Here is a 23,357-nt window from a genome sequence, read left to right as displayed (position 1 = left end):
CACTAATTTAAAGTGCAAAAAATGTGAAAGTATACACTTACGAGGGAAGATTATCTGAACCTAAAATATTGACTTGTATAGTTTAGAAATATTATGTTAATATATGCTGTTCAATATTATTTTTCATGAAAATCACATGGGATAAAATTAAGGCAATAGCACTCATTCATTCATAACAAGGAATCGAGCATTTTTAAAACCAACTAATCATTTTTTGTAATAATTTACAATTGCTTTGTTCCTTTAAAGGCAGTACATTGCCACTTCTAAGATAACTTATTATTATTCCTTCTTTATTAATATGCATGCTGTCTGACTTTTATTCTCTTAAGGATTCAAAGGAGGAAACATACATTTGAATAAAATATTTTCAAGCAATTAACCATTCTAATGAATGAACTGATAATGGGAATTGATTGTTCTCGTCTTCTTCCTTCTAGATCTTAGATGAGTTTTGCAATGTGAAGTTCTGCATAGATGCTAGTCAACCAGATGTAGGAAGCTGGCTCAAGTACATCAGGTTCGCTGGCTGTTATGATCAGCACAACCTCGTTGCATGCCAGATAAATGATCAGGTATGTTGTAAAGATTTTCTTGTCTTTCTTGGAGAGCACTAAAGTATCAGTGAAGCCTGAAGAATAAAAATAACAGTGAGCTTCAGTAGACCCTTGTGGCCTGTTTGTCGATATGGTGAAAGGTAATGCCCAAATATAAGATGCAGTATAAAGTCATTTTCAGTACTTCTTTTTTGGGTAGTTTTTTCATTTTGTGCTAGTAAACTTCATCAATGCTCTAGTTTTCTGGGAATGACTGAATGATTTAAAACCTGAATACTACTTATTAGTAGCTGTTCTTTACCTTTTTTTTCCTTTGCTATCGTAATAAGGAGACATTCATAGAAAGTACTGAACTAATCAAGAACACTGAATTTCTGCAGAAATTGGAAGTGATACACTTGAAATATTATATAGATTTTATTTTAAATAATAGGTAGTAGTATATGTATGATCTACGTGTGAACTTGTCTGATTATGCATTTGATTTGCCTAATTATAAACGAGAAACCCTTTTAGATTAATCAAATAACAGCTTTTTCTTGTTGTTTATGTGAAATGTTTAAATGTATCACTGCTGGAAATTGCTTTATGGAGGCTCATGCAGTGAGGTTAACTTTAATAACAATAACTATGAAACAAGATCATGAAAATATCAAGAAACATATTTTGCACCCAATAAAGTGAGGTTATGAATCTTGTAACTTAGTATGACAATACTTAAAACAACAAGAACTTCAACCTGCTAATTTTTGTTTTATAAACATCGTTGAGTTAGAATATAGTTATATTATCATCATTTATTTCTTTTAAACCGATGGTTGTGTAAATCAGATATGTTTCAAAGACCATATTAAAATGGTTGCTTGGCAAATCTACTATGAAAATCACCACCAAGAAAAAGAAAAGTTTAAATTAGATGTTTCCATTTGAAAGTTGGTAAGTAATGCTAGCGTCATATGGTCTAAGACTCTGTTTCAATCATTGTTATGAGATTATTCTTTGGCATTTTACCAGCTCCTAGATAATTTTTACTGACTAAACTGTATAAGAGGTAGTAAATTATAAAATTAGGTTTAAATGGGAATCATTTTAAAATCTTCAACATATATCAAAAATAATAAACCAATCAACTGTTTTTTCCCTTTGTTGTAAGAAAACAAGAGACATTATTGACAAAGGAAAACATTATTAAATTAGCTATTGATCGTAAGCAGAAAATACCCCAAGTCCGTCATATGAGTTACTGTCACCATCAACAACAAACATTTCTGAGCACTGACTATATGTAGGTGTGGGAATTACATAGGTGTTGTAAATGAGGGAATTGTGCGTGTGATGCTTCCTAAAAAAGGAACTGGAAGACCTCAAAAGGCAGCTGTAAGATGAAATAATGTAATTATATCATAACAATTATTTGCTATCCATATTTACTGACAACAGGAACTATTTCCTTAGACAGATAAAACTGTGGTAGGATCAGTGAAAAGATGGTTGAAGAATGAGACTTGTGGCCAATACATTTTTTCATTTAATAGTTATGGGTCTCATATTTTTTAATAAATATACTCTTGTCCTTGGGAATTGTGATCTCATTAAAAAAGGAGACTATTTTGATGTTCTTAAGTATGAATTAGATTGCTTATTAGAGTAGGCATTTATCATTTTCACATGGTTACTTTTGAGGTACACATTGTAAAATGCATTGCTTTCGAAAGAAAATATGATGGTTTTGTATCTGAATGAAGAGCATGTTTACATACTTTAACTGAAGAATCAGGGAAAATAGTTAATCAGGAAAACCATAAAAGGCCAATATTAGACATACACTATTATTTCTGTAAGTTCTCATTTTAAACTTATGTATTATGCTGGCAGAACTCAAAGATGGTAAGAGAGTACATATCAAATAACATAGTTGTGAAATTGACATTATATGGTCAAGTAAGTTCACCCATAAACGATGAGAGGAAAGTCAGAGGTAAAAGTCATATTTGTGTGATAGGCAGATATGCATACAATCACACTCAACCCAGTTGACAAGACAAACGAGAGCAGACATCAAAATCGTGTATGCATGTATTGTAAACACACTCATCTATAAGCATGTATGCATCTTTTCTAAAAGCCAATTAAGACTAGCAATTCCAGGCAGCTTTGAAATGTGAATGTTGGACTAGGTACAATGATAAAAGAGCTGACTAAAGAGATTCTCTAGGTCTATTTTTTCACTCCGTTTTCTGTGAGGAATATAGGAGCTGCCAAATGGTGAATAAGCACAACTCATCTCATAATGAACGCTCCCACTGTGTGACATATTATTTAATATCCAGATATAAAGAGACACCCTGGATCAGGAGTAATTATTAAGCATTAACAACATCAACTCACCTGCACACACAAAAGCAAATTAAGCACGTGACAAAAAACTGTAAAAAGTGTTCCTCTTTGCTCTGATTCTTAGATAGAGCTCAAGTTTATAAAATGAATTTTAAAGAAGTCCTGGGCTTTAAAAATGAAGAATTTCAGGGGAATCTTTCAACTGCAAGCTAGTCATTGTAATAATTAGGGCATCCAACAAAGAAGGGAAAAGATGACCTAAAACAAAAAGGAGGGTATAAATTATAGTTCACTTTTGCAAAGATATGTATTTTTTAAAATTCTAATATTCAAGATCAAGTTTAGTCAATTTGGATCCGTTTTATAATGATGTGAAGGAGTTCTACAAAAGAGAATTAATGTGTCTGCTAAACGTGATAATACAGTTTGATCATAGTGGGACAGTCAAAACACGTTGTCTTGGGTAAAACTTGTATTTGATTTGTTTGGGGTGATGAGGTACTTAGAAACAGCCTAGGTTTAGATTTTCAGGTAAAGCTGATAAAGTGTGCAATCTGTTTTGTATCCTAAAGGCAAAGGCTATTCAATGAACATTTTCCTAATACCTCTCTACAAGCATTTTATCTGAGGGGATTTTTCAGAGTTTAAATCTTCCAATAGATTCTGCAAGTTATGTTATTGCAGATTTCTTTTTTTCAGGCCAGAGTGAGCTTTGTGGCAGCTTTTTTCTTGACAGTGCTGCCTAGAAGACTCGAGTTTATTGTTTTTAGATGTCTTTTTCATTGCATGTTTTCAGAATTATTGCAGTGATGTTTTTGGAGATAGAAATTCTGAAAACACTGGCATACTTGCTAAACCATAATTTCTAAGTAGCTGCAGCTTCTGACTGATATCCTTATCCCCCCCGAAAATATTGTATTAACTACGGTAATTTATCTTTGTAAAAGAAGGCCACGCCAAAGACACTAGTAAATTAAGTCACACTCCAGTCATAAAATAGTAGATCCACTAAAAACACCCAAGGCTCTTTATCCTTGAAGTCCTAATTATGTTTCCCCTTATTCCTTAAAGTTTTTGTACAGTGTTACATAGCTATACTGCTGCGGCACAAGCTTTAGCTGGACATTTTTACTGAGACAGACAATGCGTCAATATCTTTACATTTTAATGGTCTGAATTACGCCTGGTTGAGGATCCAGAACTGGCACTGGGAGGTAGATCAGAGCAGAAGGAAAAGCAGAGAATTGGATAATGAAAGTTCTTTCCAGAACAGGTCCTCAAGAGGACCGAATATGTAGAGGAAGCATGAAAATGGTTTATTAATTATCCAGAGATTTCATTACATCTGGAAGCACCCATGTGTTTAACGTCAAGTGGGCCAGACACCTAGATGATTTACTGAGTGTTTGCTTTTAAATCTGGATATTTTGATGTCCTTCTCTTCGTTGTCTTGTAGATATCTTACTTTTACACCCATTTTGATGGGTGGAGGGAGCATGTGGCATTAGAGTTGCTCTCACCCTGCTCCCACCTTTCCCTCCATCCTTTGATGAGTTTCCTCAGACCTCCACATTGCTATACCCTTCACCTAGATCAAAGGCAAGTGGACCCACAGACCCCTAGGTACCTCACATCAGGCCAGTTCTTATCCAGGATATGTTCACAAGTTTAGTGTACTTACGAAATAGCTCTCTGGACACAAGTTTTTCTCTAATACTTCTTCATGGTGAGACCATTTTCGTTGTAATCAGACAGGTCACTATAGCCCAATTCGTGTAAGTGAACTTTTTCGACTTACACAAGACCTACCTTTCCACTCATGGTAATGAGAAAGATCTGGGCATGTGATTTGGGGTAACATTTTATAGGTGTGCATCACAGAAAGGAACGCAATTTCATTCAAGCTCTTGGCCTGCCCTAACATGGTCTACAAGTGGAATAAAGTTCTCAGAAACCCAAGACATTATTAATCTTGTCATTTACACAAGGTGATAAGTCCTTTCATTTTTAAACAGGCCCTTGACAGCTGGTATTTAGTAAGTAGACTAAGAGAAGTCTGCTGTTCCCTCTGAAGAAAACAAAATGTGTTGATAAGAGATTATCTAATGCCCGATGTATATTTTGAAGAAATAAGATCTAGAAGAAGGAGTGCCCTTCAGAGAATACAAGGTCAGAATTCACTTAGAGGATTCTGCCAGCTCCCTTGTCGTTGAGGAACAGCAGCAAGATGCTACAGTGTTTTCAGTTGGATCAGGCATTGTTCTCGTTTGTGCTTTACCTTATAAAGTTTTAACTGCTTCCAGGACCATCATGGCCGAACTGGCACACCCACTTTCCCTCTCCCTGGGTCCACGTCAGCGGTGCTATCAGGCTGCTGTGACACTATAACAGTATTATTATTGCAGGCTTATTATGGACTCAGTTATCAAGTTATTTTCTTTGGCTTTTTACTGAAAAAAAAATGTATGCCTACATCATTCAATTAATGCAATTTGTGCAAAAAAGCAAAATGTAGTATCTTAGCCTCTCTCTACTTTTTCAACATGTTTGCGTCAACTGTCAGGTAATTTGTTAATTTGCTCTTCCTTTACAAGGATTTCTGTCCACATTTTCTATGACCTCTTTTGATGTTAAAATTATTATTGGCTTTGGCCATTTTCTTTGCTTTGCTTTTAAGTCAAGTTCCACTTTTATACCAAAGTTATGCTCTGCTGTTTTAAGATGAATGCCAGCTGGCAATACCCAGAGACTGGCTTTGTGAACGGTGCCTAAGCTGACTTTGGGGGGATGCTGTCTGGCTGATAAGTTACTTCCTTCACCCGAAGATGAAACTGTCTCAGACATAGTCTGTCATTTGATATTTACATGATAAAACAAATAGCATCCCCTCCCCACAGAAAAGTTTCCCTCATGTAATTATGCCCAGCACACAACCCTGCCATCGCACTACACAGACTAGGAATTTTTACCAAGACGCACAAACCACGTAAATTGAAAAAAGATGATCTGCACATTCTAAGTAATTAATATTTGCATGTACACAACACTTTTCATTCAGGAAGATCTAAAAGCATCACAACCATACCAGACTCCAGCTATTTCTGGAATGGTACCAAAAAGATAGTTGTCAGAATTCATTACAAGCCAGTCGTCAAGGAGGAAAACATGTTGGTCAAGAACACAAGAAACACCTCCAGTCTAGTAAAAAACCCAAAGAGGATCTTTAGCTTCCTGACTTTCCAAGCATTCTGAAACTGTTCAGAATGATCAGTTTTCATATAGTCAGACAAAATGGCCACATTAAAGACAGGTGTCTAATGAATATTTCTTGTGGGGTCTGTAGAGAGATCCTTAGAGGTTAATTAACAGGACAACTTGCAAGGCTTCCAGGCTGGGTACCCTGTAGGCTCCAGGTATAATAATGTGTATCTTTATCACTTGCCCTGTTCTTGCAAACTAGAGTCAACAGTCAATCCTTTCTGTTTTGTTTCATCCAATAAATTACACTTGGCTTTCTCTTCATGTTCTTAATGAAGAGATAAAAATGTGTGGGGCAGAACTTCTCCTTCATTAGTAGTTTTGTTCTGAAAATAGCCAGTGGATACATATAATTTTGTTTTGGAAGCAGATACAGCAAGACAGTACCTGACATTTCTCAGTTGATACTTTATAGTCTTTAGACTGTTACCTTAAAGACAAATTCGGGATACTATGTCTTTGGAGGAACTAAGGAAACTAAGGATGGTTTGCTTTAGCGAAGCTTGGCCACGATAATGCTTACATTCTGTTGGACAAATATCTTTACATTCTGTCATCATTCTCTGCCTGCTGAAGACACTTTTAGTTATCTCTTACTAATCAGGATTAGAATGTGTAATAGGGTCCTTCTTTCAGAGGTTAAAAACTTGTCACTCTTGCCCTCCTGAGTAGGGGTTTCCCATGTTGCTATGGAAAGATCAGGGGTCCAGAGCAAGTTTCCTAAAGCCAGCACATATGCACACGTTGTCTCTGTGGACTTGATGTTACCTCTGCAGCACCAAGACTGACAGATGTGTTCATATCAAATATTGACTTTGTTCAGACATGCAAATGGTCACTTATCTCCCCTTCTATCCACACTCTAAACATTAAAGTTCCATTCAGCTTTTCCTAGCCTTCGGACTGGTAAATTGAATGAAGCTATAGAAAATAAAGCATTCAGGCCGATTGTTGGGAGGTGGGAAGGAAGAAATCAACTGTCTACTTCAAAGTGAAAAGACGGCAATAGTCTGAAAAAGTTGTCTCTCGGTACAGGTTTTGCAGGGAGTACATTTCTCTATTATTTCAATTATTACAACTTCCTGAATAGGTTGAAGGTCACTCATAATTCACACTTCTGCCATTTTCAGACATGCCAAATGCAGTCTATTAAGCATAAATAAAACTTCCAGTGCTTGACCAGGAAAAATAAATGGGAATTCATAACAATGAGTCCTTATTCATCTTTTTAAAAGTAAATGATGTTTTCTTTCTTTCTTGTTTTCCCTCTGTGCACTGAATTTTTCTTCTGTCTCAGTAATACAAGCATAATACTTTGAATCGATCCAAGCATAGCAAACTAGACAGCAAGTCTGGTCTGACAGATTCTAGATTTTTCTACTTTATAGGATAATAAACAAGAATCCACATTATTGCCATCTGTAAATACAAATGGTAGCATCATCAATTTGATGGAGGAATCGGTTGAACACAGGCTGTGACAGTACAAAACAGAATTAATCTGAAAGTCTTTTATAGCCTATTACCTTTGCTATCAGAATGCTTATAACTGTCCACACTCTCTTTAGTGGCTGTCCTCTTGGGCTTAAATGACAAAAGAAAATGAATATTTAATAAAGTGTGATTAATTTCGGTTCCAACTGTCTATAATAAATAGTTATCTATAACATATATTACATATAATATGCAATTTATAAAATATATAATTGTATATAACTTATATGATATATAATATAATTAATCATGCCATTAAATATTAATTTATATTAATATGTAAAATATGAGATTACTAATATCTTGTACAGATTTTAAAATGTCCCTAAAATGTATACTTTGCCACATTTATAAATCACATATAAAATATATAATATATCCAAGCACATGTATACTTATATATAACGTTGTATGAAAATATACATTTTGGCAGTCTAAAATTTGCTAAATCAAATCCACATCACCACTGCCTTTTACCTTTAGCTTAGCCTTATGAATATTAACTGAACAGATATCCTTTTGACATTTGGAACCATTTCAAGGTTTGATTAAAATAAATTAAGAATAATAATTATTTTTTAGAGTAATTCCTATATACATGCATAATATATACTCATGCCTTAAACTGTGAATTTCACCAGTAGTAAAAGTGAACAATTTGAGGGATTTCTAGTTTTATCTTCAAATATCTGAGTGCTTTAGAATTTTTAAAAAAATATTAAGAAATTTCACTAGCGTGATATTTTGGCAAATTTTAAAATACAAGAATATAGAAAGATCTATCAAACCATTTACTATAATATTTATTCTTATAAATTAAAGTATTCAGGGATTTAGATATAATATCCATACTTACAAGGACAGAGATAAAGCTTTCTGGAAAAATTAAAAAGAGTCCAGCAAGATATTGGAAAAATTAAATTTTTTCTATGATAAAATGAAAAGACCACCTCAACTTTCAAAAGTTTCTGATATATGGAGAGTTAGGTCATGTTCATAACATGTTGTGTTTCTGGAATTTGGTATTAGCTACCAAATAGAAAACTCTAAAGGAGTTAACACAGTTTTTAAATATTTATCATGACTTTTAAAAAATGGAATTCTCATATAATCCTATTTTCTTATACTGAAAGGCCCCATTCCTCTCATTTTTCACCTTATATTGGGAGAGATTGTCTTCTCCCTTCTAGCAGAGCATTCTGAGAGACACACAGCAAAATAATAAATCTACAACCCTTTTGTATCCATTCCAACTTTTTCTAAGTGAGATTTTGAGCCCCTCTTCAAATACTTGAGTTGAATTCATCACAAAATCCCAGATCCAGGACATTTTTATTTTGGTTCCAGATAACTTTTTCCATAAAACTTCCTGATGGAAGAGACCTGTTAACTCTTTTATGGAATTTAACAGAGGAATTGATTCCCTTCCATTTTTATCTAACACAAAACCCAGAGAGGTTATATTAGTCATGTCTCTGCTTCGGGTACATAACTCAGATGACATGTAATTCATAGGACTGCAATATATAGCCGAAATTTTGAGAATACACTGATTTTAAAGATGTTATGATTACATTTTTATAATCATGGTCAAGCATACTTAATAGACAAACCTGCGGGAGAAGCTACATAAATCACTTCCGTTCTTTATTATATTTTTATTTGCTGAAAGACCCATTTTCTAACATAAAAGCATAGACGCGATAACTTTTTTTTCTGAAAGGCTTGATTCCTCCAACATTACATTCCATCTTTCCCCCACATAATTGTTTCGAGGCAACAAATTGTCATTATGTTTTCATTTAAACTACTTCTCTCACTTCTCAAACGCCTGCTGGTGTATTGTTATTGCTAGAACATAAACCAGCTTTGTATGTAGACATCTCTGGATTCAAGCATTCAAATTACACTTTGGGACCACTGTAATTATAAGAGCAAAGACATAATTTTGCTTAAGTCTCTGTAAAATCCAAAGAGTTGAGATATCATGAAATGGCAAGTGGTAACAACACCTTGAAAAAAGCACTGGATTTCTAAGGGCGGTAGATGGGGCTTCAAGGCACATTCTTACTGCGATATGAGGAAGCATGCCCAGAATCTGCCCTCATTACTTCGGGCTCTTGCCAGTTCTTTTCAAACCTCAGTTTCATGAGCACCATAAAAATTCACTTAAAATCGAAAAGAACACCCTGAAGTTAAAACCCACTCTGCTTTGCCTTGCCTTTCGTGGCCTGGAATATCACCTTTTACCTCCAGTAAATAAAGCCAACATCAATGCTCTTCCGTGTCTTTTATTTTTTATGCACTCAGTATTCTTCACATGACAATCTGGACGCTTAAAGGGAAATTACAGTAGTGATCTGTGTCCCGGCAAAGAGAATTATCTTTCTAATGTATAGTTACAGTGTATCTATCACTTTCTTTTGTTTCTTGGGCTGTTCACACTGGATTGAGTAAATCTAAAATGGAATTAAAAGAGACATGTTTAATAGTGGACTCTATTATTCAAAAGAAAATAATGATATCATAATACTTTCTTCCAGTGATCTGGCATGTGTGTCTCTGCAGCATTCCCCAAAAGCGACAATTGTACTGTTTTATGGTCTTTCGGGATATTGTCTCTTTAACATCACTGTTTCCGAGAAGCCACTGAAAAGTTCTAATATGTCACAATTCAAATATCAACATGTTGTTGGAAAGGAAGCTAATAAGTTAAACCTTTGAGAGATGCCAAAAGAAGAGGTGATTCAAACTGTTGAGAGAAGTCTATTGTTTTCTAAGGGGAAATAGAACTCTAGAATGAAACAGGGCACTAATAAGCATTTAACTGGAAAGTTTAGGGGGAAAAAGCAAACGCACACTTTTTTTTTTTTTTTAATCTGGTAACTTTTTGAGCAGAATTATTCCTCTGAGTGTACTTCCAGAGAAGGGAAGATGTGAACGTTAGGGTTAATAAGATACAAACTGTAAATTCTCTGGTTTTTATACAATCAGCACATAACAAAGAGTAATTTTCCTAAGATAGTCTGGATTTTATCTAAGGATAGAGATAAAGAATCTTAGGTTATATTATATTAGGGCAACATTTTATGTTTGGTGTTATTTTCTATAAAGCAACTTCATGTGGTTAAGTTACTGTTGCATGAAAAAAATGATTTTATTTTGACAGGAAAGAAACTAAGCAGAAAATACTCCTCATTGAGTTATTTTTTTGAATTTAGCACAGTTTTGTGCTCTGGTCTTTTTAAAGAAAAATAAACAATTGGAGTTTAGAGCCACCTACTGGAATGAAGAGGCACGTACTTATGTTTAATGTCCTGCTTTTCAAGAGATAAACAGATAAATATAATTAAAGTTATGCACATTTCTGTTGACCTTATAAAACGTTAAATTACTCAACTTTTCTCAGTTTGAAATAAGTGGTCCTGTAAGAAACCACAGGTAGAGCAATGTCTTCTCAAAATAGATCCTTCCCATTTCTTAGTAGGGTGTGCCAATTTGTGTTATGTGGTTTTTCTCCCCATTGCATCGAGACTGAACAGAATTGAATCCCTAGTTTTATTGTTGTCATTGTTGCTTTTGGTGGTATTTGTGTGTGTGTGTGTGTGTGTGTGTGAGTGTGTGTGAATGTAATTGTTCTCATTTTCACCAGTTAACTGTATAACTTTATTCTTTCTTTCATAACCTCTATCTGGTTACGGAATCGTTGTTTAATAAATAATCCTAGAATAGAATTAAAAACTAAGAACATAATATGTTAAAAAGAAAAGCCACCTTAAATATTTTCATGATTAAATCCTTTTTATATTGAGATATAATTGACATATAACATTATATTAGTTTCAGGTGTACAACATAATGATTCGATGTTTGTATATGTTGCAAATCAGAATTAAATGCTTTTATAAATGAAGAAACCCGGAATCCTAGACAAGGTGATTGGGCAATGACCTACCTAGGGTAACCACGCTGGTCGGGGAAAGGTAGGCAGCTCTTGGAAATTATAGGTCAGGGTTTTTTCCACACTTGCCCCACTGCTTTTTAGTCAGTTATTAATGGATTTCTTAAATCCTTCCTCTCATCAGCATTTTGCTAGAAAGTAAGAGGAATAAGCACCACCCCCAAACCCTGGTAAAGGAATCAATTGAAGGCATAATGCCTGCTTTCAAAGAGTGGGATCGGTATCTGGGTCATGATGGCAGGTCCTGGACCTGTGAGTGGCACTTTTTTTTTGCACTACGTGGGCCTCTCACTGTTGTGGCCTCTCCCGTTGTGGAGCACAGGCTCCGGACGCGCATGCTCAGCGGCCATGGCTCACGGGCCCAGCCACTCTGCGGCATGTGGGATCTTCCCGGACTGGGGCACGAACCCGTGTCCCCTGCATCGGCAGGCGGACTCTCAACCACTGCGCCACCAGGGAAGCCCGTGAGTGGCACTTTTGATTGGTAAAAGAGGGATTCAGTTTTTAAAAAACCAAATGCTCTCCTTTGACTATGTTCTCCACAGATCTTGTTGTCATGATTCTTTATGTTGTGTCCCTCCAGCCTATTACCTTCAAAGCTCCTTGTTGAGAAGGTGCTACTTTTGAGAACATGCTCGAGGGGAGTAATTGTGCCCCTGCCAGTCTTCGCTAGGCCACTGCTGGATAACGCAAGACACATTCAACTCTCTGAGTATGTGTGTGGCTCCCTAGAGTAAGGAATTCAGAGAAGGGATTGTTCTTTGTTAAACATTACATAGGGTGTATGTGACACAGCAAGGCTCACATTAAGAAAATTTGATTTGTGAAGTGGGAGCTGGAAAAGATTTATGAATTGGCATGAGAGTCACAGCTTTCCATTTGTCATCAGAGGGCTAGTTCTCAGTGTATAAAACAGGAAAGCTAGTTCTTTTGATGAAAATAAAAAGGAATATTTTTGTTAAGGTACGGGAAAATGTACAGTTATCTTAGTGTATATCTTGCCCTTTCTTAATATTCACTTCTCTTTCTCTCCCCCCACCCCTTCATTGTCTCTTGAAGATATTTTATAGAGTAGTTGCAGACATTGCACCAGGAGAGGAGCTCCTGCTGTTCATGAAGAGTGAAGACTATCCCCATGACACTATGGCACCGGATATCCACGGTTAGTACCACTCATGCCACCATCCGCGCCACCCTCATTTGGAGATTGTGATGGAGCATGCCAAAGGGTCCGTCACACTTGGTACTTGTTAGTTTCCCTGGGTAGTCAATGTCAGGTTTAAGAAATTCCTTCTCATAGAGTAGCTATGACATCTGGCTAATATTACGGTGAAGCTAAAGGAGGCAGAGGTCTTCTCTGAAATGGAGGTCAGAGGAATTTTGGCTATTTGGACTGGGACATCACATAGGTCAACCTTTTGTCAATGCCTTAGACTATAGTGAGAGTCCTTTCACTGTACAAAAGTCATTTCAGGGAGCTTGGTCTTGGGCTTTTGTATATCTAGCAGTTGTTTCCCCCATCTAATGTTCTATTACCGGGAAAAGTATTTCTACTTGAGTAAAATCCTAGCCAGTGTGACCATATGGGAGAGGGCTGGAGGCATGAGGATTGGGAGAAAAGTACAGATGAGGAAATTTTAGAGCCAGAGGAATTTGTATTTGTCAGAGACCTATTCCAAATTAAAGAAGGGGGGATCAAAAAGAATTATAATTAAATGAAAGAATTATAATTACTAGTGATGTATATTCAGGTAAGAGTGAAAGGAAATTTTATTTGTATTGATTTGTATCATTGGGATGAGCATTTAAGACTTTTCTTTCTTTTTCCTGTTTCTCTCCCCTCATATAATGTGATTTGATTTAGCATAATCTAGTGGTGTCTCTAGAGTGTTTTTATAGTTGCAAGAACCACTGGGAAGGGTTACCAGTGAGAGGTGAGGATGACTCCACTTCCCATCTCTCTGGCATTCCAAACAGGAGAACCTCAGCCTCTGCATCTGCAGCTCCTGCAAAGAAAGCTACCACTATTGGCTGGCTCTTTACCTGAACATTTTTCTCCTTTGGCTGAGCTGCATTCTGCCTCTTTGTAGATTATACCAGTTGTATTTTGAGGAGCCTTTTGGAACTTGTTTTCTTCTTAGAAACTGTGACAAGTCAATGGCCTCAGAAACCCAGACTTGTTAACTAGCCTGGTAGAATTTGAGCCTGAATGGGGAGGCTGACCCAGTGGGAAAGGGCTCTTTGACGGCAGGGAGTGTTCAGATGATATAAAAAAAAATAATAATTTGGGCTGTCTCTGGTACAAGGCATCTTTCATCAGTGAATGTTTGCTCTAAAAAGGTTTTCAAACAATTATCTTTTTTAATATAAATGGTTACTGTACTATTCTAAAAAGCCTGAATGGAGGTGACTATTTTTCTTTTAGGGCTACCATTCCTAAATTACCTGCCTTTACAACACTCTGGAACCCATCGGTTGCTTTTCATTTTCAATGTGTCATACCCATATCCATACATATACCCGATATGTTAAATATAATGTTTATAATGTTTACATGGTGATTTGTATTTCATACTTCTAGGATTTAATGTTTCTTAGAAAAGAGAAAATAAAACACATGCATTGTACACCTACTGTATGCTAGATGTTTTATGCTCTCCATTTAGTGTCTCGTTTAGTCTTTTAGACGTAGATCAAACCTGTAAGAAAGGAATTATTTCCATTATACAGGTAGGAAAATGAGGCCATATAAGGCTAAGTAAATTGGCCAAGACCACATGGCTAGAAAGTGGTAGCATTCAAACCGAGGTCTTGCTGTCTCTAAAGCCTGTGCCTTTTCATAGGCCTGGAGGTTGTTTGTTTTCAGACTGGTGGCTGAGATCCTAAATTTACATCTTAAACATGTGAATAGTGTCACAAACTGTAGGAAACGTTTCCATTGCCCAGTTTATGTTATTGAGAAACCTGTCTTACAGCTGAGGTGATTTATTTTAAAATAGCTCCCTCTTCTTTAACCAAGTCCAAAGGTGACAAACCCTACTGAATCTACATACTAATTTCTTTACTTTTCTGGCCCCTTTGTTATTGGTTTAGTTTAAACAGAACCAGTATCGTATATGGATCACAGCAGCAGCGACCCGTTTGACCTCTCTGCTTGGCTTCTCAAGCTGCAATGGGGCATTCCAACTTTCAGTGGCTTTCCTGTACCCTTCTTCGCATGGACCTAAAAAGCCCCTAGTGACCTGCTACCCTCTCTAACTTCATTGCCCACTCCTCCCCTACATGCACCCTATAAACCTGTCACACTTTACTATAGCTTCGCCTTTCCACGAGCCTGCCCTGCTCTTTCTTGCCTTCGTCATTGGTCCGTGGTATTCCCACCGCCTGAAATGTCTTCCCTCATCCTGCTTCACCTGACTGATTCTTCCTCATTACAAAATCTTTGCTGAACCCTCTCTTCCTCAGGATAGATGGATTTGGTATATTCCTCTGGGCTCCTAATTTAGGCCTGTGCATGCACCTGTCATAAGATGTATCACACTAGTTGTTCACATGGGTATCTCCTTGGGTTCCTTATGTATTCAGTCCCTAGCAAAATGCCTCACATTCAGTAGGTGGCTAAAATATTCCCTCAAAAGCATTCGGTCAGTGAATAACTGGATATAGGTCCTGGCTGCAGGTCTGTAACACAGGGATGATGTATCGTGTTGCTGTCCTTTGTGTCTTACAGCATTGTGAGCTGTTTGCAGGACTTCTGTGATGATATCTGTGTGATCAGTGCATAGTATGGCCTCATGAGTGGGCTGAAAGCTATTCCAATAAAAAGAATAGAAACAATGGCGTCACTCCCTGACACTCCATAGCCTTGCTATCTCTGGTCCCCACTATTACCATTTATTTATCTTAGTGATTTAAAGTGCAAATGCATGATATGCTGGCTATTTAATAAAGCCATGCCAATTAGCACTGGCCCTGAGGGAACATAAATGAGCCTAGAGAAGTGCTAAAATCATGCTGTGTCACATTACAAGTAATGACGAATGTTAAAGCATTTCCAGGTTTATTGATATTAGCCAGGTTTAAGTACGGCTCAGATAGGGACTCTGTCCCGTGTTCCGTCCAGGTAACATGGCACGGCGAGAAGGGTATGGAACAGAGGTGTGTTTTCAAAGTCTGACATAACCATTTAGCTCTATGATCCCTGACTGGTTACTGAACTTCTCTGAGCATCCTTACCCTCATCTAAAAATTGGGATGCAAATCTGACATATAATTCCTCACGGTCAGGTTTTAGGAATATCAATAATCCATGTACGGGGTTGAGGACATAATGATGCTCAGTAAGTGGTCATTATGACTTTTAATATCCTGTGAATATTAAACCCTGGAAGGGTTTCGTCATAAAGTTTTATCTGATAAGAAAGCTATACGGGAGCCACAGCAATCACTTCTGTTATTGTTGTAGGCTTTGTCCTGGCTTCTTTACATTTAATTTTTTTTTTCTTTTCTTTTTTTTTTGCCACACTGCACGGTATTCGGGATCTTAGTTCCCCGACTAGGGATCAAACCCGTGTCCCCTGAGGTGGAAGTGCGGAGTCTTAACCACTGGACCGCCAGGGAAGTCCCTACATTTACTATTTCTAATCCATGTTAAAATGGAAGTGGTGGAAAGGACAACCAAATAATTTCTATTATGTCTTCCGTAATTCGATAAGAACTGCCAGTGTGTGGTGGTACTTCCTGATCACCTAGTTCTGATAACACCTGAATTCTTTTCACAGAAGAACGGCAATACCGCTGTGAGGACTGTGACCAGCTCTTTGAGTCCAAGGCTGAACTAGCGGATCACCAGAAGTTCCCATGCAGCACACCCCACTCGGCATTCTCCATGGTAGAGGAGGACTTTCAACAAAAACTCGAGAGTGAAAATGATCTCCGAGAGATACATGCAATTCAGGAGTGTAAGGAATGTGACCAAGTGTTTCCCGATTTGCAAAGGTTAGACATGGCACGTTGCACTACAAAAACGTGTTTATTTACTCTACAGTAAAATGTTTATGCTGAATTTTCAGAATTGATGCAAATGGGAAATTTGGAACAGCAATGAGCTGGACAAATGTGTTAGTTACACGTTCGGAAATCATTTTGCCCTGGAAATTCTCACCTGTCAAATATTTGCAGTGAAGTTAGAATTAGTTATTTTGATGCCAGATAGAAAATAATACTTTTATTATTTAAGGAGGGTTATTGCCAATTGAAAGTTTAACATTATAGTAAAACGTAACTTAGAGGAGGTATCAAGAGTAGAGGAGGCAACAATGATGCTAATTCATCTAATTATACACCAAACAGAAAAGCGACCCTCTAGAAACATTTAGACGATAAAAAAGAGACTGTGCTGGTACTTACTCAATGAAGATAGGTAGTCTTTTGATAGATCAGTGTAATCTATGGATTTAATTTCAACTATTTATCTAAACTGCACATATATAAAAGAATAAGAGAAGCATGTTCAGTGAAGAAAATATTGAATTTTCAAAAAGGGAAAAAGTAAACATGATCTAAATGAAATAATTCTATAATACTTATTTTTAACAAAACGAAAACATATTTCAGTGATAATATTAACTTTTCATAGCCCTTTGAATTTAATTCAAGAACATTTTTAAAATTTCTGTTAAAGAAAGCAACAACCCTGGAACCTATGTTTTGAAAACTGTATTGATAATTATGCTACAAAATGGTCTTTCAGATCAGAAAGGTGTTTAACCAGCTAATAAGTTTTTTGTTTGTTTGTGTGTTTGTTTTTTCTACCTAATGGTTTTTGCCTTGGTCCACAAACAATTTTAGTAATTGTATTCATTACTTTGCTTTTAAATCTGGAACCTATAATCAGAATTTCAACTGAACATAAAAACACTGTGTTTAAATGGGTATGGGAGTATATCAGCCGGCCTTAGTCAAGGATGTGAATTACTCACAGTTTGTCTTGGACACCTCACCTCTTTTAATTTACCTTTTTGTTTCCTTTCTTTCCTTAGTGCCTCCTCTTCCTCTTTCTCCTTTCACCTCTGTTGATTGCCCCGCATCTCTCTTCTCGTAGGAAAGGGTTTCATTCCATTTTAATGCATAGATGACCAAAAAGGCATCAAGTATAACCCATTCCTTGAGGAGGCTGAGTCAAAAGAATGAATCTGTCTAGCTTTGAAAATTCAGGCTTAATCTAGCTATTAGAGAGAAAACATTTTGGGGGCTAAGAGGGTTTTCCCAGTACCCTTTAAACTTATCTTTACTACTTAATAAAAACCCACATAGAGAATAAATCTGTTATGTATGTTTGGTAAAACATGGATTTGTAATCAAAAACCATCAAAGTATGTCTCCTAAATACACTGTGTCCAAATTAAAAACCAAAATGAAAATACTTTCCTTACCTACTACTAAATACCAGCAGGTAAGAAAAGTACTTATACTGTAAAGCCATATCTCTGATGCCAGAGAGTAAGTATATTTCCTTCTATTTTATTATAAAAAATAATGGACAGCATATTATAGAACAAAAATGGACAGACTGAATGCTAAAATGTTGTGTATAGCAGTACTTCTTAGGTGGAGAAAGCTTCTTACTCTGACTAGGTATAAGATTAAGCCTGAGTCAGTGCTACTTAATGCCAAAACCAACTGTCGATTTAGCTCCTTCAGTCAAACATTCAGTAGAAAACAATAAGGAAACCTCATTATCTGGCATTGGATGAACCCTCAAAACTCACTTTTCAGTAGCTCAGCCAGATGGATATATCATGTCACTATGCGACCTGATATCAGTCATCCAGGTGATATTTTGGGTTATATAATTTAGCCAGTGCAGAACCTATGTGCCCTGAATATTTTCCACTTTATTGAAGCTGATATTGTTTTATATGTTAAACAAATGAGAATTCCTTTCTTGACATGATATATTATTCTGTTCTGTATCTTTTGTGTAAAATATTAAGAAAAGAATACCACCCTCCAAAAAAAAAGGGGGTCGAGAAACAAAGGTTGAACCCAGAAGGCTAAGCAAAGCTCTATAAATTGGGATAAAATTCTATGAAAAGTGAAGTTTCATTAATGACTGACTGGATACTTCTGTGTTTATGAAAGCAATGAACATTTGCTTTTGCAAGAACCACTTGCCTTTTTATTTTCTATCACTGATTAGCTGACAGCTGATCATTCCATGGAACAATAAGGGTTTTATGCTGGATTAGAAGAAGCAAAAAAAGAGGATGTTTCCTTTACTTTGCTATCTTTTTCCCCCTTTTGTGGTATGTACTATACTCTTAAAACAATATCACACCCTTGGAGTTAGGAGGCAAGAAAAAGTCTCAATGTATAGGACAATCTTTTACCACTAGGTTTCAGAGTTTATGATTTGAGATGCATATTGGAATATAATATATGTCATAAAATGGCATGCCTTGATAGTTTGCTAAAGACAGTAGTATGAATAGCAATGTGTACACCGATTTTGGAAGATGTCCCTGACTCAGTTCAATGTTAACTGCCATTGTTGATATCTTTCTCTTAACTCTCTGATTAACATTTCAACTTGTGTAACAAACAGAGGATTACATATTGTAGATAAAGATAGGGACATTCTTGTGACTCCACACACCTGTACTCTCCTGGTACCTTTTGTTCACAGAGATATCGCCACTGGTGCTCAAATAGAATAGCATTACCAAGTCGACTGACTCATAGGGCAGGAAAAATAAGTTCATGTGCCAATATGAATAGAAGTGGAAGGAGGAAACTGAGGAGGAGAAAAATATGGAAAGGTGTTTCTAATTTGTCAAGATATGAGAAAGGGCATATCATTTTTTCACACACACTCCCACGCACATGGTGTGTACAAACACTGGATAACATATTCTAGGTACACAGAGGTCTTACGTGATTCTCAAACTTAGAGTGTTCATTTCACAGAAAAATAAAATATAGGGAAGAAACAGTGCTCACATGCTTGGTAGTCAGTTTTTTTTTTAATACCTTTTTATTATGGAAGATTTCAAATACACACAAAACTAGAGAGGGCGGTGTAGTAACAGCCATACACTCAGGTTCAGTAATTATCACACGAGGCCTATCTTGTCTCAGCTATACTCATTTTGGATTATTTGAAACAAATCCTGGACATTATGTCATTTTATTCATAAATAGCTCAGTATGTGTCTGTAGAAAGTAAGGACTATAAAACATAAGCTCATTTTAAAAATAATGGTTCCTTAATACTATCAAATATTCAGTCGGTGTTCAAATTCCCCCCAGTCATTTCATTATTTTTAGAGTTTTCTGGTTTGAATTAAGATCAAAATAAGGTCCATCATGGCAATTGGTTGACGTCCCTCTTATATTTCTTAATTTATAGGTTCCCCCAGTCAAAGCCAGTAAGTCTCTCTCCCTCTTTCTCATTACAGTTTATATGCAGAAGATAATGAGTGTTTTTTCCTGTAGCATTTCCTCCAGTCTGTATTCTGCTGATTATATCCCCTTGGTATTGTTTAACGTCTTTCTCCATCTCCTCTGTTTCCTGTATACTCATGGTTACATCTCAAGCTGTGATCAGATTTAGGCTCAGTATTTTAGGAAGAATACCTCATTGATGGTATCATTTATTTCCACCAGGAGGCATATAATGGATTGCCTAGATTCATTCATTCTTTAGGGGCTGCAAAATGAATGTATTCTAATTCCCCCCGTTCTTTCATTATTTATTATCTGGATTAATTCTATGCAGAGAAACTTCCCCTCACTGTTTATTTGCTCACCCTGAAGTACAGTTCGTATAGGAAAGGCAGGATATGTACATGAGTTTTTCCCTTTATTTACTAGTTTTCAGAATAATGATTTGGCTTCTCAGCATCTTCCTGGGGTAACTGGTGAGGTTCTGTTTGTTTCTGAGTATCATTATCGTTAAAAGATGAGATTATTACTCTTACTGATGCTTCAATTTCCCCATCTTTAGTCAGTGGGTGTCTCTTCAAGTTGGCACCCTAATTTTTTTGACATGATCTATAACTCTCTTGCTTTTTGCCATAACAAGATGTTCAAGGCCCATCTTGTGTATTTCATGCTTCACATTTGAAACAGGCTATTTCTCTGAGGAGCTCTGGTTGCTTTATTTGGGAGTAGTATCCTAATGTGTTATGTGTGTGTGTTTAATTAACAAAAATGTTGCAGACATTTTCTGAATATCACAGTAATCCATTATCTATAATATTTACTTTTCATTCTATTCATGCAGATTTCATATTCACATTTTAGAGAGGGAAGGAAACATTTGAGAAGGTAACATAGTCTAAGCTTTAAAACATAGAGAAGCTATGCTTGTGAGAAAATTCTAACCCTGTTTTTCTTTTGAGGGGCTTTACTAGTGCATCCACTTATAATATGATATACTTTTCTTTCCTCCCTAATTCATAGGTTGTATATATATAATCTTAGGTTATAATATATATACATATATTTTTTTTCTAGATAATGTTTCTATCTATATCTACTTCTGTATCTATATGCATACATGTTCATTCATTGGTCCATCTGTCTGACCATCCATTATATTGGTTGTATTGGGAAGTTGCTTGTTGAATAGTTAGCTTACAGCTCACTTTCCCATATGGTGATTTGAGTAGGAATAAAAGTGCTTTGTTGAGTGTAAGGGTTATATACAGTAGATAGAATAGCTTCCTGCATGTTCTTAAGCACTTTCTTAATGTTTTCTATTTGAGTGTTTGTGTTTGAATTAAGTGGGTAACGGCAATACATGTTGCGGCTAGAACTGTGTCACAAATCCAGAACTGGACAAATCGCTGGTTGTTTATCATTCCCCTAAATTGGCACCTAAACTCTGCTAACTGAATCAGATTTATTTCCCAACAACAGGGGTACTTCTCTGGATTGCTGAGAGACACAGTCTAGGGAACATAAAACGTACTTCTGTCTGTTGCAAGTCTGTTTCCTCTCTTTCTTCTCCGACTCCACTCCTTTCCCTCTTCTTTCTTTAATTGCCAGTTGGATTAGTAATAAAATGACGTTCTGTTTATGAATGTGTTCTTGGTCACCACGTCCTATTAAATCAATTGTTCTCTTAACAGCCTGGAGAAACACATGTTGTCACATACTGAAGAGAGGGAATACAAGTGTGATCAGTGTCCTAAGGCATTTAACTGGAAGTCCAATTTAATCCGCCACCAGATGTCACATGACAGTGGAAAGCACTATGAATGTGAGAACTGTGCCAAGGTACAGTGAATTTGTAGACTACTTGGCCCCTCTGTGTCATCCTGCTCTCTCTTAATCCATCATTTGCCACGGTATATAAAAACAAGGCTTGAGAGGGGAAACTATAAATATCCTGAGAAAAGTAGACGGAGTGTTGTGTGCTACAAGGCATTAGGACAGTGTATAGAAACACTTAGTGGGTATCCTTTTATTTTTGTAAGGGAGGAAGCAAGGCTTGATGGTGAGTTCCAGAACTAAGTGTCACACATCCTTGGTAAATTCCTGGTTCCGCTACTGGCTTTCCAGCGTGGGGTTGTTTTATAGCCTTATGGAGAATGAAAATTGTATCCAATGCACATTACTGATTTCTTTTAAGATCAGTTTGTGAGGAAATCCCATAAAGTTTCTGAATGCCTATTCAGAAAGAATGGGAGACTCCTACATTTGCAGGTTTTTCCACCGAAGTCCCCACCATAAATTATGACTCGGTTCTAATTAAAAGTGTAGTGCCTTAGTGGCCAGGGCTGAACAACGTTAAGAGTGAAACGAAAGCCCTTCACCTTGACCGTAACTCTGAACTACGGGAACGGCAATTCACATCATTGAATTTTCATGTTTCTCAATTAACTAAAAGATGTCCTGGTGTCATGAAAATTGAGTTCTCTTTCCAAAAACTTTTCATAACGTTTGAATATCTTTTCTCATGCCAGTGGAAATGGGGACATTCGACCTTATCTTTAGAGATGTTTTGCTCCCTGATGTGTGGGTAGCTTTTTTTTTTTCCTATTTCTTTTTTTGTTTGTTTGTTGTTTGTTTGGTTGGTTTTCTTAGTACCATGTCCGAAGGAATGATTTTAGCTTGATGGTAACTTAATGAAACACTGTGTTAGAATTTATACCCTAGGGGAACTCCTTGAATAGCTTTGGGATACTTTAGTCAAAATCCCCCCAATTTTGTACATAGTGTGTCTTTGTTTAAAGGGTGTAAATAGCACGCCATTTTTTAATAATGTCATGGCCTGCATTTTTATTATCCAACTCCATTCACTCTAAATAGAATCAAAAAGCCCTGAATATGCTCTGACAATGCCACTAATTATTTTGTTCAACTGATACCAGCGCGTACTTTGTGCTAAGTATACAGAACTGAATAATTTGTAAGTCCTGACCCTAGAGAGGCTGACACTTTGGAAATACAACTTTCTTTCGGTTTTGGGGTAAACAAATACAAACAAAACAAATACACAAAACTCCTTCTTGAGTTATTCCCGGTCTTCTTTCTTGTGTCCTAGAATTAAGTTTCTTGATTAATCAGTACTCATTTCCTAGCAGGTTTTCACGGACCCTAGCAACCTTCAGCGGCACATCCGCTCTCAGCATGTTGGTGCCCGGGCCCACGCGTGCCCGGAGTGTGGCAAAACGTTTGCCACTTCGTCAGGCCTCAAACAACACAAGCACATCCACAGCAGTGTGAAGCCCTTTATCTGT

At 36.6% G+C, this 23,357-nt stretch overlaps 1 protein-coding gene across 11 annotated transcripts in view; it reads left to right on the top strand.

Annotated features, from left to right (window-relative positions):
- Positions 1 to 23,357, top strand: part of MECOM (MDS1 and EVI1 complex locus) — a 569,001-nt gene that overhangs the window by 508,120 nt on the left and 37,524 nt on the right. For 8 of the 11 annotated variants that reach the window (XM_033855448.2, XM_033855444.2, XM_033855446.2 and 5 more), the window contains 5 exons: positions 441 to 575; positions 12,667 to 12,769; positions 16,389 to 16,605; positions 21,744 to 21,891; positions 23,199 to 23,355. In XM_033855448.2, the coding sequence (XP_033711339.1) occupies positions 441 to 575; positions 12,667 to 12,769; positions 16,389 to 16,605; positions 21,744 to 21,891; positions 23,199 to 23,355 (760 nt within the window). The remainder of the gene's footprint in view (positions 1 to 440; positions 576 to 12,666; positions 12,770 to 16,388; positions 16,606 to 21,743; positions 21,892 to 23,198; positions 23,356 to 23,357) is intronic. The other 3 variants (XM_033855447.2, XM_033855445.2, XM_033855454.2) reach the window with 1 other exon arrangement.

Source organism: Tursiops truncatus, chromosome 4 (assembly GCF_011762595.2).
Source record: "Tursiops truncatus isolate mTurTru1 chromosome 4, mTurTru1.mat.Y, whole genome shotgun sequence".
In the NCBI taxonomy this organism is placed as follows: domain Eukaryota; kingdom Metazoa; phylum Chordata; class Mammalia; order Artiodactyla; family Delphinidae; genus Tursiops; species Tursiops truncatus.
The sequence above is the reverse complement of the archived record's forward strand: the minus strand, read 5'-3'. Positions and strand labels throughout refer to the sequence as shown.